Raw genomic sequence first — 20,077 nt, 5'->3', positions numbered from 1 at the left:
GAAAATAATGAGAGAGAAAGGAACAAAACCCAGAGAAAAAAAAAAAAACAAAAAAAACAAGTGATGCAACTGCTCACCACCCACTGACCGATCCCAGTCAGTCCCTGAGCAGCAATTGCTGTCCCCCAGCCAACTTCCCCCAGTTTCTATACTGAGCATGACATCATATGGTATGGAATAGCCCTCTGGCCAGTTTGGATCAACTATCTTGGCTGTGCCCCCTCCCAGCTTCTTGTGCACCTGGCAGAGCATGGGAAGCTGAAAAGTCCTTGACCAGTGTAAACATTACTTAGCAACAACTAAAACATCAGTGTGTTATCAACATTATTCTAATCCTAAATCCAAAACACAGCACTATACCAGCTACTAGGAAGAAAATTAACTCTATCCCAGCCAAAACCAGGACACATGTTTTCATAATTGCAAAATTACCCAAATATTTTCTACCTTGTTGGAAAACCCAGTGATACAGTTTGATTAGCAAAATGGTGGCCTTCATGGTAATTATATCAATGAGATTACTGATTATGCCATTTGATAATAGAATAATAGAGCAAGAAGAACTATAAATGAGTCTGAAGTTCAATTTTCTCTATTTAAATTACTTGTTCTTTAACTTTTTACTTAAATTATTAAAGAAGTGTAACATTCGGCTAGAGATTATCTCTCTCAAATTAGGTTTCATGTAAGCTTATAACTGATCATTGGGACATTACTTCACTTAAGAGGTTATTTTCCATGTTATAAACCTACACATGGCAATTGTTCATTTTAATCACAGAACACTACAAGAAATATACCAATCGTAACAATACATGCAATGCAACTAAATTATCAAGTTCACTCAATTTCCTACTGCAAAAAATTATTTTTACAATATATATAAAAGATATTGATTGGAACAGAAAGAACACAAAAAGCTTTTAAGGTCTTACATGCTGACAGGTTTGTTGCCAAAGGACATGTTTTCATTTAGCATTTTGCTCCGAAGTATCTATGTGAAAACTCAGTAGAAGAAGTAAAGACTCCTACAGCTAGAAAAATGCAAAAAACCACAATCTTTTTGATGCTACTGTCCTTGTAGGTAGTGCAGTGAACATGCACAGCAGAAATAATAGTAGAGAAATCTGTTAATTATCAAGACAAGATTTGGATATGAATTCCACCACTAGCTTTTGGATAGCCTCACCATCTAAAGCCAGCTCTCATTGACTCACCAGGCACATGGGACAGACAAATCTTCCAAAAAAATACAGGTAACTTTATGTTTGGAATGTTTTTTTCCTTCTAACTTACTGTAGCTTATCACATTAGGATATACTACCTGGATAAATAGCATGTTCTCAAAAGTAATTGACAAAGGCTATGGGATTCCAATACAAAATTGGATTTTTACTATCATGTTCACATTCCCAGCTTTCCAGGCTGGAATTTAAAAAAATAAAAAGAAAGAGATAATAAAAAGTTTCACTACCAGGAACAAAATACATTGAACCTCCAGTTCTGTCAAGTTACCTGTTAAAATTTCTGTGTTGGAAAAGTCCAACTGAAGAAGACAGACATACTTGCCTGCTTAAAATAAAGCATGTGAATGTGACATTGAGGAATCACATTTTAAACATTAAGATTTCAATTTACAATTATCAGCAACACAAAGCTGTGGAACCATATCCATGGCTGACGATTCATTACCTCCAAGAGAAATATTTTTGCGTTCTCCATATCCCAGATTGTAGGACTTTCGCAGCCTTAATGTATTATTTGAGGACCAGTGACTGCAGTGACCTTAGTCACATTTGTGGTGAGCTTCAGGCATCCAATTTTCAAACCAGCAGCCTAATTTTATCTCTCATCACATAATTCTTTGCTGTAGCTTTTTACTGGTTTGCTTGGTTTAATTAACCTTTCACATATAAATTATCATTATTATTTTGTTCTAAGAAATCCTCTATCCTGCAATTAAACAGTGAAATGCATCATCTTCTTCAAAAAAAGATAATGCTGTGTCTTTGCTGAATACAAACAAGTTTGAAATTATGTTCCTGTTTCATCTATGCGAAGGAATATACGAAGCTGAGATTTTTAAAAGACGGCTTGTATAGCATTAAAGAACGAAGAAATACAATGTAGAACAAAGAAAGGAAAAAGACAAAAGAAAAAAGGAATATCTGAAGCAATATCTATTTCTCTTCGTCCTAATCATAACAATCATTTTTTCCACAACTCAGTAGTGGAAAACAAGTCTGTTTCTGACTCTGGCCACCTCTAGAGCAAAATGCTAAAAGCTAAGTAGCCATACAGGGAGACATATAAACAGACAAAGAACAGCACCAGTAGGCTAGGGAAGTTATTGTGCTATAGTTACATTTTTTTCTCATATTTTTAAGTGAAAGAGACACTATCAGAAGAGGGAAAGCAGAGGGAGGATGATGTCTGACAATTTGTTTTGTTTTTAAGGTGCAAGGTCTTATTCTTACCCTTTGAGCAGACTGTTCCAGAAGTAGAGGCATACAGGGTTTTTGTTTTGATATCAAAGTGCATTAAAAAATAACATAGAAACATGTTGTTTATAAAACATGGAGCATAAGGTTGTCAAAAACAAACAGTGTAGGGTAGAGAAGAAGATCTCAGCAGCTATTTGCAACACTATTAAACATCAGTATCCTGATGAGTACAGAAAATTGTGTTTGCCTCTATTTGCCTATTGCCTCACAAGACTACACTGGCAAAAGTCCTGGAAGAACTAAAGATCAGTTATTATTGAGGGATTTCTCTTTCCTGTTTCGAAGGGATGCCAGGAAGGCAATCTTCTTTGTGTTCAGAAAAAGCTATCCATGATGAAGCAGCAACATAGAAATACAAGAAAATAATCAGGAATAACATTTATTTAAAAAAAACAAAAAACAAAAAACCAAACAAACCACCAAACAAAAAAACCCAAACCAAATCAAACCAAAAAAACCCAACCAACCAAAACTGCAGAACAACCATATGAGAAACATCTGTGCAGTCCATTCATGGTACGCTGGGAAACAACTGGGAGGTAAGAACTGAGTATGGTAATTTCTCAGAATTAGAAACTGGACTGAATAGGCAATTCCTTCCTAAATATTCATACAGCTCTACTAGGCAGGGAAGCAGTGATCTAGGTAAAACTGGACACAAACAAATGAGATGCACATCTTTGGCACAATACAAGTAAAAATCAAAACAAAACAGAATAGTTTAAAATCCCTACAAGTACTGGCCAAGTTCCTGAAGTGAATACAAATTCTTCCATTTGAAAAGCTAGAGATTTTTACAAGTTCCAGAATACACTGTTCTTGAGATAGCTACTTTTGCCTTCAAGTCTTGCCAGATACAAGCCTTCCTTCACTTTACTTACTGTGGTCTACAAAGATGTTCCATAGCGGCCCATGGCATAACCCAAAATCAGGTGGTGATTGTGACTGGGCCAGCACTTATATGATGGTTTTGTTTATTGTGCACTACACTGAAGAGATTTCAAAAATACAACTTTATAAGGTTTCATCTTCAACCCCAATTTTGCAGAGGCAATCTCAGTAATTGACTGAAAGCAGAGTACATTGTGCACACCCACAGCCCCGAATCTACTACGAGTGCCTAATGTAATACCAGCTATGGTACATATTATCATTCAAAAAAATTTTCAGTGTTATAAAAGCTGTAAGAGTAGCCCAAATAACAATTTTCATGTTTCTAGTAAAAAAGCTGGGAGACAGAATAATGAATGTTCATAAGTGAAAGCAAATAAGACTGTACTGCAATATCTGCAGGCACAGAACTCACAATTTCATGTTTCCCAGATCAGGAATTAGACATGCAGTAAGCACTCTTCCTAAAACAATTCTTACGCAATTCACATGTATGAACACAGAATTGGAATAAGTAGACGAAATATGTCTCATAAATACCTTCCAGTGGAAAATGTCAAGAAGCCATCGAGCTGCTCTGGTTAGAGAAAACTCCTGATTCTAGATTGACTATAAATTAGGCATGATTACATTCAGCTTGGACATTTTACAAAGGTTTAAAGAAACATACAAATTGAATTAGTTAACAGATTTTAAACACTGTAGCAGAGTCAGTAAAGTGTTACAAGCTAGGGTTTAATTAACTCATGGAAGAGACTGTAGGACAGAATGGGAGAGTTCCTAGCCACACTGAGCTTGTGGTGCAAGTCACCGGGTGTCTGAGCTGAACATATTTTTGATGAAATGTGAGCAGAAATTGGATAGCTAGTTAGTTGTAAACACTATATTTATATTGTATTCATCTCATCTTTCAAGGCTTCCCCTGGTTGATTATGGGAGACAGGAAGGAATTTATTCATCATCTTGAAGCATAGGCTGGCTTGTAAGACTGTACACAACGTTGGGAGGGATATTCTTCCACCAGAGAGTTGATAAATAGCCACAGCTAAAGACAGGATGAAAGCAGCATGTGCTCACGTTCTGTGTAGCCATAAATTTTCATATAGTTGGTTGTGGCAGCCTGGCTGAAAGAACTACTGGCTTTCTAGCTCTCTCTTTTCTAAACTGGCATGTTATATACTTTCAACAGAATTTGCAATTTTTCTCAGAGATGTTCCTTGCAGAGAAAGGATGTAAACACAGCTGATGTCTACTGTTCACCTTCTGCAGTACACTGAAGCTGTGGATTTTGGTCCATGTCTTACATTAGTTTTAGGATACTGAGATGCAAAATGGGTGGGTGGACCATGGACCAGGTATTCCAAGGACCCTCTTCTGTTGTATGAGTTCTCACAACTGTAAAGAACTAGACATAGTGACCCAGTGGTCTCTTCAAGATATCTGTTCCAACAACTAATAATAATTCAAGCTTATTTAAAATAAAACAAATCTTGCTGTCCAAAGTACATTACTGATGTATTTCTATAGCAAATACATATTTAGACACGTACACATGCAGAGTTTTGCCTATGTACGTACATATATTCAGCCAGTATCATTTGGTAGGCTTTTTTCCCAGTTTTGAGAATTTGTATGTATATATTCTGTGGAATAGTGTAACTACCTTCAGTATTTTTTTAGTATAGAAGAAATCTTTATTTTCAAAATGCAGTGCTACAAAAACTGAAAATAGCAATTTGGAAAAGCATCCTTCAAGTCTCCTTTCCTACCTTTTCAGTTCCCCAGGTTCCTTACCTGTCTGCGAAGGTCTCTTGTCTTCTTGCACATACTATCTATTGCAACATTCAAGGCATTACTTCTCTCTTTCTTGTCAGTCTGTAATAAATATGATAGAAAACACAACAATGGTTATTTGTGATCTCTTAGCAAGCATGTTCTTTGTGTCCTCAGTTCATCAGAGCATTTGGTAAATCATACATGCTTAAGAATTTTTTTGAATTTTAATACGTTTCAGGAGCCAGTACCACAATATTCACAGAATGCCAATTTGTGATGTTAAGCATAATCCACTGATTCAAAACATATGCTTTACTAGCAGTATATAGGAACGAAATTAAACACTTTTTATCTTCTGAATTGCTGCAATACTCTTTTTATAGTCCAGGCTTACTTATGGAACAACATTAATATAATTATTATTATTGATGCTAATCCATTATCACCATATTCATATGAAAAATTATGTTATCTTTCTACAAGCAATTTATAAAAATTCAGATGCCCACAATGCAGTTTGGTAGCTCTTTAGTCTGCAGCATTCATTATTTTACTCCTGTAAAACAGAATGGGTGAGTTTCAAAATGTCCAAGATGTTGCAATGCAAACACTGTCAATGAAAATGGACGATCTCTTAATTTAACAGCACATTCATTCTCAGCATCAATAGAAGATTGAGCTCTTGAGATATCTGAGAGGTCTTAAGAGAATCAGTTATATACTTTCCAAATAATCTTAACTTCTTATTTCTATCTATAAGCAAAGTGCTTATATCATTATTAGCTGTTTGAAAAGTGTAGTTAACACTTTTATTGTACTGTCCAGCATTTTTTCTATACAATATTACCATAGTAGTTTTGTGTCTACTAGCTGTTTTGAATAGTCTTTTTTTTCATGTTAGTGTAGAAACTATATGAAAATCCAAAATGTCTGATGAACTTTGTTTCTCTAAAGCAATCATTTATTACTCACTACCTTGGACTGCCCTGGTCCAAAGGAAAGAGACCACAAACAGTGAAAGTGTCTTTACACAAAGTCTCAAGTCAGTACACATTACATTTCCAGGGAAAGGACCAGATTCTCATAAATGTTAAAGAAATAGCTATGTATACCGACCACAATATTTGGGCTTCAGTTACAGTACACTAGGAAGTCTATATTACGAACACGACTGTCTCATTTTGGAAATCATACTAAAATAAATACTAGTGAAAACAAAAGTAGTAATATCTTTGTAGGCACCTAGGTGTATAACCTTGTTATATACAATATATCATACTTCAGTCAGAGTTATTTCCTTGCTAAAAAAAAAATAATAGTCTGTGAACAGAGCAATATGCTTAATATTAAAGCAAAGACTAGAGATGATCAGGAAAGAACTTTTACATTAAAAGTGAATGCATAATGTAATAAATGCCTTGAAATGATTAATACATTCTCTATCAACTGAAAGGAACAATTACTTTAAAAAATTGAGCTTAAATATTCAGGGTAACTTAGAAATTTTCCTACTACTTTCTGTTTCTGAAATTGCTTACAGTCTTCGCAGGGAACAGATGATCAAACACAGGTCTTGGAGAGAGGTCTGAACTTCACCTTGAGACCTTCAAGGAATCCCTAAAGGTAGATACTGACTTTCTATTTCATAGTAATGTGACCATTTCTTATACCAATGCTTGCATAGGAACCGAAGTAAATAATGATTCTTCTGCTATGTTTTGCAAGCTATTGTCAGCCTTGACAACAACATTGATCCCTTCTAAACTGCTACGTAAACAGGACCAGTAAAAGCGTTGTGGATACAACTCAGCTAATGCCTATGTGTTTTCAGATGGCAAAGATGCAGTTCCACATTGGCACATCCTTTAAAAGCTTTATATTTAGAGCCTATTTTTCTAAGAAGACAGAATCAATGTAAAATATTGGGATTTTTTTAAAGTTCTCTAGTAAGCTGTAACTTCAAAGGTGGCAACTAATGATACAACTGGCTCTAAGCAAATCTCAATCTTTGAGACAGCTAATACAAAATAACCTCACTCAGCAAGTGGCATAAAAATATTGAACAGTGAACAAGGAAAAAAATACTTTATTTGAAAATTCCTAACATAATTGTCAATAGTCTAGAAAGCAAACCTAACTGTAATTGAAGTTATTCTTCACCTCGTGTTTTCCCCAAGAATTAAATACATTGTAAAATGCAGCTTCAGACTGTAGAAAGGGGACAAGCCCAGAATGTGGGTAAGCCCATAACTGCAGACTCTCGTTCTTCCTTAAAGAAATTTAAAACTCAAAAAAACACATTACTGTTTAGATAAATCCTTCATATAAAGATGTAAGTATTTCAAAATTGTGTACAGTCTGTTAAAGTCAGGGGGACACCTTACTACAAAGTCTACTGTGGGAGTAGCCTTAAACATCAGTGGCCTCGCACCGTGTTGTCCAGCTTCTGTAAGGTATTGTCCATTGGTCCGAAGTACCTTTGAAAGCTGAATTACTCCTTTAAGTTAAGTTTATATTCCTCTACAGACTTCGATCTCAAATATGTGCGTGACGGTAACAGTTCAAGATCTACACTAGATGATTACGCTGTTTAATAGCTGAAAAATACCAGATTTAATTTTTTAAAAGTGTATATTAAAACAATGGCATAGTGAAACTAAATATGATCTGAACATCTCTACACTATGTTCCACTCTCCAGTGATATAGCTAACATGTCTGTCTGCAATATTCTCCATCTGCTTGTCAATTAACATTCTTCTCATGACTGCTGTACTTAAAAACAAACAAGTCTATCCTCAAATAGTTAATTCTTGTACAGGGTGACTTAATTAAGAAAAAGGCTAGGAAAATTATGTACATTATTCTAGGCTCTGGATTTCAAAAATCATGCAGTTGAGCTCACTCCTTTCTCTCAGTTTTCCTGCACTCAGCTACAGTTTTATTCTGTAAAATCTACGTAGTAACGGCTATATGGCTCCCTTGTTGAGGATATTACAAGCAATATCCAGCTCTTATTTCAATGCATTTTTAACATATGAAACATTTTACAAGCACTAAGTCACATTGTTATTAATACTCCACTAAGTGAAATCAAGTATTTTTAATTAACACTGCATAGCCTGAAGATAAATGCTGAGTATTGCCAATAATACAGGCCTATCTGTTTCACACACTGGCAAACAACATTAGTTGAATGACTCAAAAACCACATGTGCAGAAAATCTTTCCTGTCCGATTTTCATTTAAAACAGTATGTATCTAAGGGCAGATTCTCAGTTGAAACAAGTCACCATATCTCCACTGTTTTTAATGGAGTTAATTTATATCAGCAGGGGATCATGACCTTCACAGGCATTACAGATCCTTCTGCACTCCAAGGTATACAGATGCAAACTAATACGTTTGCATTAACTACCCGACCTCGAAGGACTCAAGAACGTGTCTCCAGTGGAGTCTTTGGTGGGTACATGCCAACAGTTAACAGTATTAACAAAGACAGCAGTAATTCTACAACCTTCATACTTTGTTGAGTTGAAGAGATAGCTTAACAAAGGAATATAGTTATTCTGATAAGGTTTTTAGTTTCACTTTGTTTATACTTCTGAGGTGCTAAAAATGTTTACCTAATAGTTGCACTGTGTCTCCCATCTGAAAACTGATCAGTAGATTATAAAGAAGATTTGGGCAGAACTACTTAAGTGATCATTTAATCTCTTCAAGTACTGAGGCTAACAGACATGGGCTAAATTTAAAAAAAATATATAAAAAAAGGATATATAAAAGGATACAATCAGACATAGGTATTAAAACAGTAAATACTATTAGTATTCATTATGTGAATCAAAGAACACCCCCCCTTTAGCCATAATCAAGAATTCAGTTACAACACAGAACTGAAGTACTCTCATTAGCAGGACTAAAATAAACAAGATCTGGCCAAGTGAAATGGAGCCAGTTTATTTGGGTACGTGCTGGTGATAAAGTACTCACAAGGATTTACTTAAATCTTGCAAGGCTGCAAACCCTGAAGTCCCCTTATAGTCATCAGAGAAAGTAATCACTTTTGCATCACCTCTGAAGGTCCTGAGCCTCTACTCACTATAGATGGTGGTGAGAGAGACCTAGTTTGGTAGGTTGAAGTTTTGTCTTGTGAATAGTCCCCCAAAATACTCATTTTATATTTAAAAAACCACAAACTTTTAAAAGTAAATTGTAATAGGCCTTCATGAAGCACCCTGGATATTTTGGACATATCCACCTGAAATAGGTACCAAGATTTCACATATAGTCGTTGTTTTTCAAAAGTAGCCATACATGTTCAAAAACACATCTGTAGACTAGTTTTTCAATGTTGTGGAGCTAAAGGGAGCAATATTAACTTATCACATCAATAGTGAGATCAGATGTCTTCTGAATTCCGTATTCCGGAACAGCTGGAGTCTTAGCTATAAACTTAAAAACTATTTTACTTTAGTCCTAAAGGATTCCTTCAAGTATTTGTATGGCAACAACAGAGTCAGGAGATTCTATCCATGCCATTATGCAGGGCCTCAAGATACAACAGCTGAATTAGGATCTAGACTGCAAAGAGAAGAAGTGGTCAGGATCTATCTGAGTCCCCTATACAGAAAAAGTGATGTTGGAGTAGTGAATGCAAAACCTGGAGCTTGAGCCTCACTCTGAATTTTTAAGAGCTGTACTCCTCGGCCAAGCTGTCTGTAAAGGAATAAATATATGCAAGTACTGGGCAGTATAAGGTTATAAACAGACTACATCAATATAAGCAGAGTTATATCATACACATCTGCGTGTGCCATTGACTACAGAAACTACAAAGCAGTAAGTAATTTATCTTGATAGGCATCCTGACTTTCTTCCCTTAAACAGCACTATAAAGAGTTATTTGTAAACACATAAAACAGACTTGAGATTCAGGGCATTCCTGATGTTTGAGCATATCCAGATGCAAGTTCATGTTGCATTCCTGGGCTTACATATTAGTTTAAAATAACAGAAGTTAAAAGAAAGGAATGATACTTCCCTGGAATGTTTAAAATTACATACATGATTAAAACCAACTTTATAACCTTAATCCATATTGTACTCAAAGTCTCTCCTGAAAATAGATTTCCATACTTAAAGGCGTATGGTCAGAAACTGAGCACATGTTTTGTTTCCTGGGATGTGTCTGTTCCCAAACACTCATTGTACAATCTTGGGAGGACTGAAGAGAGAAAAAATCCAACCCATTAGCATGATTTTCATTGCTTATCTCCAGCAGCTGTACCATGACTCTGTGATAAACATCTTTTGATTTAGTTCAATGTATCCAAGGACAATTTTATTTTTAAAAAGACTAGCACATTTATTGAAATCAGTTCTCTATGGAAATATTCAAAAAATGTCAAGCTAAAAGGTAAACACCAATCAATACTGTGGTAAGTTAATAAATGTCAGAGCTCTAATTAAATGACTGATCATTTCAGGCTATGTGTTGACTGACAATAATCCTATACTCAATAATTATAGGGTCCTGTACATTCTACCTTAATAAAAAAAACAAACCCTCACCCAACCTAAATAAAATACTAAAACAAAGTCACAGTCCCTATAGAGATACCAGGCATTTTATGTCTGTTGATACAATTTAGCATTTAACATTTTTTGGTATATGGTGCTTATAAATGTTTCCTCTTTTGAATTATAAAGTCATTTTGAATTCTAGACAAAACCATAACAGTGATGAAAAAAAAAATTGTATAAAAAGTAGTTTCACAATTTTTTGAGTGTGTTGAAACAATGTTGCCATTACTTGGGAAAATTCCATGCATGGATTTGTTGTGCAAAGAAAAAATAAGAATTTTTTCACACCCAGCTCATAGAAACCCTGATCTTTCAAATCCTGTTGTGCAATTCAACAAAGTAAAGACAACTGCAAGCATCTGTCTCAAAAAAAAACCCAAACCATGAGCCTTTATAAGGGAAGATCCAGTTCAATCCTGTTGCAGTCTTCATTTAAGTTAAAACATATGAACTAATAGAGAAGGGCCAAGAAGTTTGTCAACTTGATTACAGTGGGTTTGCTTCTGCCAAAATTAGTTAACACAGTGTTTCAGCCATCAATAAGTATATAAAACTAATTTCACTGCTTACATTCTTTGTGGGGAGAAGGCAAAGGACTTGTCACCTTGAAGGTCACATGAAGAGTGAAGAAATCCAAGATGAGTGCTTGGCTGTGAAACACCTGTGAGAAGTGCCAAGCCTGGGGCAGCCACACCACAAGAACGATAACAGGGCCCCAGAAACATCCTGATGATGGGAACAACATAATACAGCATGGAAGGTCCAAATCAGCAGTGTCTGAATAACTTCTGTCTTTTTCACAGTTCTTGCCAAAGTGAGGCCTCGGGGCAGCTATTTCCGTATGGATACCCGCCCTCCCTCTGACACCTCCTCTTGAGGAACAAGTAACTAGAACCCACCAGTGGGTTCTCCCACCAGTGGGCCTTACTCTAGTCAACCTGCTTGCCACCAGGCTGCTGTGTGAGCCTCCTCCCTGCCCCTTGCTCCCTGCACTGCCTGTGCTAGCTGCAGAATCTGCACTGCACAGCAACAGAAACTTCTCTGGCATTAGGCTCCCTGGAGTCCCTGTTTATCTTGGGGCACCGTAATTATACTATTGCCAGAACATGAAAATCAAGCCTCAACCGGCTTCTCATCAAACAGCTCTTTGTACCCAAATGCATCTGGCTTCGTAGTTCAATCTAAAATAAACAGACCTCTCAAGTAAGTTTTCTTTCTTACTGCCTTTTTGTCTCATTTTAGACTGATAAATCCTTCAGTCCCATTACTGTTCAGTCCCAATCCTACAGTTCCCAGCACAGCAGGAACAAAAACTCTTGTAACCAATAGGCAAAATCAAATAAATTTAAATGCTGTTAAGTACCTCTTTGTACTTTCTTGTATCACTAGGCCCTGGGAATATTTGCCCCTTACATGCAGAATTAATGGAAAAAATATTTTACCCTTCAAATTTTCAACTTGCTCCTCAAAGTACAACTTCCAAGTGAAAAACAAGATCCCTTGTTGAAGGTCATGTGTCTAGTTAAATAAACCAAAACTATGATCTTCCCCAAAGCTATAGATCTCAATGGACAAGTTTGTGTCAGATTTGAACACAAAAGGAAGCCAGTTGTTCACAATTCTAGTTTTCAAGTATGTCTCATGCTTTTAAACAAACTTTTTAAAAGACCTCTTTGTTCCCCATCCTGGAAGTGGATAGGAATAACTTTTTGAGTGCAAATAACCTCATTGAAACAATGGGACTATTTAGATGCATGAACAATTATATGCATGTTTTTCTATTTTTTTTTTTCTCCAAAATCTTTAAGGATTCACAGCAGTGCCACCTTATTAACTGCTGCCTGAGAAATCTCTTAAATGAACATTTTAGAAGGAATCCTCTGACAAGACAGTAAAGGCAGAACGTGACATTTCTGACATTTTAAAGAAGAAAAATTCCTTTGGAAAGGCAAAAACTCCCAGGCCTTTTCATAAAGCATTTCAAAGCATATTTTTAATGTACATCAAAAACCTGCAAAAGGAAATTAATTTACAAGTATATTTATTACCTTCCTTTGTTAATATAGCAAAAACAAAGAATGAATAACCCATGAGTATTTTAAGTTGAAAATCACTATATTTACTCGGTAACACAGATTCCCTACTCTAATAAACCAAGTCTAGTGCACTTTTTTTTAAGACACCTCACTCAAGAAAACCTATTTCTGTGAAAAACAAGTAAGTATATTTAAAAAGGGGGAGGGGGGGAAGCCAAGGAAAAAAAAAAAACAAGGGCACGGAAAATCATATGCAACTGGGCAAATAAGGAATCTTTCATGTGGAACTGTTTCTCATTATAGATATTTTTTTCTCAACAGCTTCAATATGAGATTTTCATTTTTTTCCTCTTCAAGCCATCATGGACAGCTCCCTATGGATCTAATCCTGTGAGATGTGAAGCACCTCCTAAGAAATGAATTACTTCAACCTCTATCAATACCAATTGGAGTACTGAGGGCTCTCCTCACTGTGTGAATTACCCTTTCTCAATCGATATGCAGGAAAAGTCTTGAATTTAAAGCCTCTCAGCATAAATTCTTTTTTAGAATTCAGTTATATCTAGTTCCTAATACTGGAAACCAAATTTAGTTCTAAATGAGCATGCATAAAACAGCCTAAAAAAAAAAAAAAAAAGAAAAAAATATTTAGAATGTATAATCCTTTAATTAAAAAGAAAAAGCAGAAATTTTCAGATCCTAATTAATCTTATTTCTCAGAAAGAATTATGTTGCTGGAATATGCACAATATTGCCCGTTCTAATCCACAATCTGAAACATCGGCGTCAGGCAACTGAAGTTGGGGAGGGTAGCCACGGTGTCTCAAAGGACAGAGCTGGATCCCTGGCTTCTGGTAAGAGAATAGGGACCTTAAATTCTTAATTTTAAATTCTCTTGAAAGCGACTGTAAGCAAGCCAAAGGAGGGAAGGAGGAACCTAGGTTCTTTTCAATTTTTATTGTTTCTTTCTGATATATAAGGCAAATATCTCATTATATCCGTTTTTCTCTTACTTTTTCACATTGGCAATATTAGAAAAATTCAGCATGATTCCAAGGTGATCCTAAAAAAACCCCATGTTTTTCTGCTACTTATTTGGGGAAAAGAGTCACAGGAAGTGAATGCATCATAACAGGTCTGTTGCAAAGCTAATATAATCATCACTTACTATTTCTAATGCAAAATCAAAAGACACAGTACTTAATACTTGAATTATGACAGTCTTTACACTTCATAGAGAAATCATAAAGGCCAATGGTACTTTATTTTGGTTTGTATTTCAACTTTAAAACTATTGGAGAAGTCAGCAGGGAGTAAAAAAGAAGTTAAATTTCTTTTCATCAGATATTACTGTCATTCACTGATGATGCAGGAAGGAAAGGCAAACATAACTAGAAATAGAGCAATATCCATACTATCGAACTGACAACAAGAAGCATACTCAAGGTTAATCTGCTTTTTACTAAGAAGCAATTTTCTAAGTTCCTAGTACAGAAGTTTTTAATTGAATATCCATCTACCATTCACCAAAGTGTTCTGGCAGTTTTACAGCAGGAAAATAGGAAATTAGTTGGAGAAAAGCTCATCCTACAGCAGCAGCATAAGATTTTCCTATGATGAACTATCATATAAATTGCTTGGAGATTATATGCTGTTATGAGAGGGATGAAGGGGATGGAGGGGGAAGAAAATTCAAAATAAAATATAGTACAGTTGCTGAGACAGTCCTCATCATCCAGATTGTTTAAAGGTCTTATCTGTACTCTAAATCAAAAAGTTATAGTCTTAAACAGGAGTCATATACAGGAAGAAATGTCCAGCACTAAGCTACTTGAATTCTTCCATACCGAGGGATAGATTGAGTTAGTACAAATTCCAAAGAGGTATTTCTGCAGCAAAGCAAAGGCACATCCTGCATTTTTCAAGACAACAAAACCAATCTTACTGTGGTTTTAGATGTGGTATTTTAATGCACTATGTACTACATAAATAGATTCTTATAGACTTAAGAGGAGTGTAACAGCATTCAAATCAATCAGCATTATATACATATGTACACACAAACACACACTTTTTTTTTTAAATATATATAGTGATTACAAATATATTTCTGAAAAAAAGATCTCTTTCAAGTCCTCATAGCCACTCCATACCATCCAATAACATCACAGTTTCTCCTTATATTTCCATTATATCAGAGAGTAACATCAAGAGGTAAGGAAGGTAGAACGGTAAAACTAAGAAGGTAATTTCTTTTTTTCCTTTATGGAGTTTGCTATGTTGACATATTTATTACTCTGAGATAATCTCTATGATCCTATTCATGATCACTTATAGAACAGACATGCCATGATATTTCTTTTAATGCAAAAACCAGCATACTCCTGTATCACCATAGATGGGTAATTAAGATTAATTTCCCTGATTCCCTTGACCTGAGATTTCAGCTATGCACATGTCCATAAACAAAGGAAATTCCATTTGTAATTATTCTAAAAAAAAAATTTAGTTTCACTCACACGTATCCCATACTCTGTAACATTTCTGTGGAATGATTTGAAGGAAGCTGAGACAAACATGGGTGGAACCATGACAGAACTTGGTCTACAGACACAAACCTTATGAAAATAGCTACTTGTCAAACGCTTCAGCTCTAAACCAGGCAAAGTTTGGTCATTTCAGCTAACATGCAGGTTATGGATTTGGTTTTGTTCATAACTGTACTTTTAAATAAAAATTAAAGGCTGAAACCCCAAACAGACAAAACCTGTAATTCCATGTAATTATATATTAAATGTATTAGTTAATCCCTTTCTAATCCAGAGCAATTAATTTAATTTAACACGATACTATCATGTAATATGTGAATCTAGGAGGCTAGGAATCACTTAGGAATGTGCAGTGAATGAAAATCCAGCTTTTAGGGAGAGGAATAAGGCAAGTGGTTTAAACATTTAGCTCTCAAATTTACAAATATTTCAGCTAAACACTCATCAGCATCCTGTACATATAATGAATCCAGATTGTATGAATTCCTTTATACATGTCTTGTCTATACAGAGGACTACAAGATAAGAGGTAGCAACATAAGATGCTTTGGGGATTGTCAGAGCAAATAATAGTTGATGCAATCACTTCACCAGGTGAATTCAGTACTATCAGTCACTCCTGAATAAAACATACCATTATTTATAGCAACACAATGAAATGACTCCAAGGTGTTATTCCCAGAAGCTCATGACTTAAATGTTTTCAATACTCAAATGTTATTTAAAAAAATCACTACTGTTAACTTGAGAAAATCTATTCTACTTCAGGTAGTTTCTGCTGTTAGCACTTATGGGGGAAAGAACATGAAAGAGATTGATAAAAGAGTACTTGAATGATCCTTTTACACTGACAACTGGCAGGAAAGAGGCCATTGCATAGCCATTTATTTAGCAGATTGATTTGGACAGTGAGAAACTGGAGCATTACTGTGGCTGTTAGATTATACTCTCAGTACAAGTTTGAAGATCCTGGGTTTCTGTGCTACAAGAAAGAAAAAAAAGCAATTTGTTAAATGTAGCAGCTAACAAGCGGAGCAAGGGAGGCTGTATGTGATGGCATGCAGGGAAGACAACTGAAAATTAGAGTCTCCTACAGGGCAGGGATTTGCAGAATCCTGCATGAGATCAAGAAAGTCTGCTATTCAGGCCATATTCCTCTGCAGTTCTATGCAGAAATTCTCTGCTGTTTTTTCCCCGATTTATTTCTACACAGAAAAAAAACGGTGGAAAAATTCAAACTCAGCATGCAACATTTTTGACATTCTAATGAAGTGATCATACTTTATGTTGGAAGTTCTTTTTCTGCAGAACTTTTAGTTTAAACATTGTAGAGAATTTTTGTCTAAATTAAGATTTCTGAGTTTCATGTTTCTTTTTCTTAACCATTTACATCCTTAAATAGCCAAAGAATTCATGTACTATAAATTAACCTAAATTTGCTACAAATGTCATCAGCTCTATGAAAGAGTATAGCAAAAAAGGAAAAGAAATACAAGTATCTGACTAGAACAGAATCAGTAGAAAAGTATCTAGGAATTATGTTGGGTAAAGCTAGGAGCAGAAGAAAGATTCATTAAAGGTTTAAGAGAGATGTGTGTAAGTTGAAATCCTGTGCTGATGCATCATTAATTGTACAGAGTAAGCTTTTAACTGACAGGCAGCAGTGAAGATCAAGTAAACGGTAATGAAAAGTCCTTGATATTAGCAGAAAGCTCAAGGAGATCTATTAATACATAGGTAGAAGAAAAGATACAGGAAGCATGGTGACTTGTGGCTACAGAAGGTAAGAGTAATGCAGACTGATGAAGTTCAGAGGTCAAGAGGAACATGGCATGTAGAGGTATGGCCTATTGATTTTAACAGTAGTGTTCACACTTCTAGGTAGCCACACATAATGAAGCAATGGGTAACACAAATGCTCTGTAAAAGAGAAATCAGTGGTTGGCAACCTGGTGACAGCATTTTGTAATGATACCAGTTGTCTCAGTTGAAGTAGAACCAGGCAAGGTGTGTGAATACCCAATGACATGCGATAGTTTCATGGACTATCACTGCTGAACGTACATATCATATCAGAAGCAAAAAAACCTAACAGATTTAAATTAGGTTTTTAGTGCAGGATAACATATTTTTAAAGTATGCTACTTATTGTCTTATCAAGAGATCAATAAAAATTACAAACCCAGGGTCTAGCAAATGCTGTGTTGAAGGTAGGCAAGCATTCTGCTTCTTTAAGACACCGCACCCACTTGGTATACCTTTATTGGCATAATACCAGAGATATGGTTGTACACTGCCACCATACAATAGAAAAAAATGTGAGAAAAGGAGCTTTAAAAAAATAAAAATCAGAAAAATGCAATAAAGTGAGTTTTTCACCAATGCAGTAATATCACAGAGCTCAAAGAACATTTTTTCCTTTAAGATTTATACTCATTCCTTCACTTTCAATGAAATAAATTAATACATGGCTGAAACCTAATGAGTAACCTCCTCTTTCTATAAATGTGTGTTACTGAATTATATGTGAAGTTTAAAGAACATTAAAAATACACAAAGTCAGAAGATTAAAAGCAAAAGGTTAAGTAGGATCGTTGTCAATATTGTTCGCTAGCTGTAATGTACATGTAAATCCAGACAGATGCATTTATACTGAAGAAATATTCAGGTTGTGTTATAATGACCTGTAACCAGGGTCTTAAAAGATATGCAGTCTGTTTGCGTACTCTAAAAGTGGGCACATTCATGCACCACTATATAAGATTTGAAATTTTTCCTTATAATATCTACAGAGTGTTTACTCTCAGACCTCCCTTATTGCTCCTCAAGATGGTGTACATAGGTCAGAGTAACTGCCACTAGTTCAGTTAACTCTCAACCACACGACTGGAGCATAAAGAAGAATAAGAAAAGACAGGTGGAAGTCGAATGTCCACACAGGCTGCAAACTTCAAGGAACAGTTTATTGGTAAGGAAGTCTTCTTTATTCTTTGCAAGTCCTTGTATATATTCTAACAACAGGTGCAGTCAGTTACCATTTTCATTTATTAGCTGGCAGATAGTTTTGAAGTTTCTCATGCAATTACTGATGGTAGTGCCACCCTGCCAAAAGGCACATCATCTCCTGATTCTTCAAAGATCCTGTAGCATTTAATAAAAGTGACAATGGAGCTCCAGGTGGCAACACAGCAGCCATCTTGAGGTACAATCTCAGCCCAGCCACAGAAGTTTTTGACGACTCTTACAACATGCTCTGACTATTGTAGGATGGCTCCTTTCAGCAGTTTACTAGCAGGCCCACATACAGCTTGCCACTCACTTAGATAGTCCTCTTGGAAACAGTTGGACACAAAGATCTCCCAACAGTAAGCATTAGTAAATTGAAAAATTTCAGAAGGCGACTGCTCATTGACTCTGTGTGGTGTATGAAACATCATTCATGTGGAGAAAACATAGTATTCAAGCACGCATTTAAAGATTGTGCTAGTATGTGTCCTGCTGATAGGACATGATAGGTGTGAAGAAGAACCTTAATTCCACCATCTCCATTCTGCTTCAAGTTTTGTTACGATTAACTATATATCTATGCATTTGATGATACACATAGACATATTATTCAAACGCACTGCAATACTCACACATACATATGTAAATATAAATACAGATAACAATATGTCAGATTGTAACTGGTTTACTTTCTAAACACTCATTGGACTGAAAGAACTGCCAATACTGCTTGCTGATCTGTTGGAAATCTGAAAACAGCAAGTGCACAAAACTGGGTGACTAACCTGACAACTTACCGTATTTGAAAGCCGCCTGTTCAAGCATTGCAAATCGAAGAAAACCAAATTTTCTATTAATTTGAAACATAAATACTCGCAGTTACCATGGAAACTACTGTTAATAAATGCCATGGAAAGAGAGTTTAGCATATAGTAAAATTGTGAATGAGATTCTGAGAATGAAGATAATATTGATACTTATTAGATATATTTCTCTTCAGGCTTTCATGAATAAAATACTTGCAATCGTACTACGAACAGTATGGCAGAAAGTAAGCTTTCTTCTCTAATCCCTCCCACTCCACTCTTGTTGCACCACAAGATATGCCTACATCCCTATTCTAAAATCACAAGGAAAATTATATGCCTATTTGTGGGGGAAAAAAAAAGTGGAATCAATTCAAATATCAACTGTTTATGAAAGTATAAAAATATTATAAAACTCAGTGCTGAAAGTATAACTTCAGTTTGGCATCATCTTTTGTATGTAAATAAATATATTTCAAAATACACTTGTTATATCATATATACTGAAGTGTATTTACACCCTAAAAACAAACGTTTGTGGATATCTCCTTTATCAAACTACTTAAATTTATCACACTGAAGGTACACATTTAAATGTCTGTCTTTTAGGGATATTAAAGGGTGCGTACGTTCATTTTTAACTGGAGTATGTGTTCCAATGTAGACGAAATACCTCTACAATCACATGACACTATTATATACTAAAAACAACTAAAATAATAATTGAACAAAACCGCATTAATGGGATCCAAGAAAATATGAGAGCAATTGTACATGAAAAGGCTTTATGTCAGATTGTGCTGATAGCATAAGAGAAAATGGATGCTATCATAAGCCATATTACATAAAGAGCAAATCTGATGTGACAGTGTATGTGCAAAGAATGTTAGTAAGAACAAAATCAAAATCATAAAAAAAGAGAAT

At 35.4% G+C, this 20,077-nt stretch overlaps 1 protein-coding gene across 2 annotated transcripts in view; it reads right to left on the bottom strand.

Annotated features, from left to right (window-relative positions):
• The window catches only part of CTNNA3 (catenin alpha 3), a 548,079-nt gene that overhangs the window by 234,998 nt on the left and 293,004 nt on the right, over window positions 1–20,077 (bottom strand). For both annotated transcript variants that reach the window (XM_072870046.1, XM_072870047.1), the window contains exon 7: window positions 5,190–5,270. In XM_072870046.1, coding sequence (XP_072726147.1) covers window positions 5,190–5,270 — 81 coding nt within the window. The remainder of the gene's footprint in view (window positions 1–5,189; window positions 5,271–20,077) is intronic.

Source organism: Ciconia boyciana, chromosome 8, assembly GCF_034638445.1.
Source record: "Ciconia boyciana chromosome 8, ASM3463844v1, whole genome shotgun sequence".
NCBI lineage: Eukaryota > Metazoa > Chordata > Aves > Ciconiiformes > Ciconiidae > Ciconia > Ciconia boyciana.
Note: the sequence above shows the minus strand (reverse complement) of the source record. Positions and strands in the feature narration are given on the sequence as shown.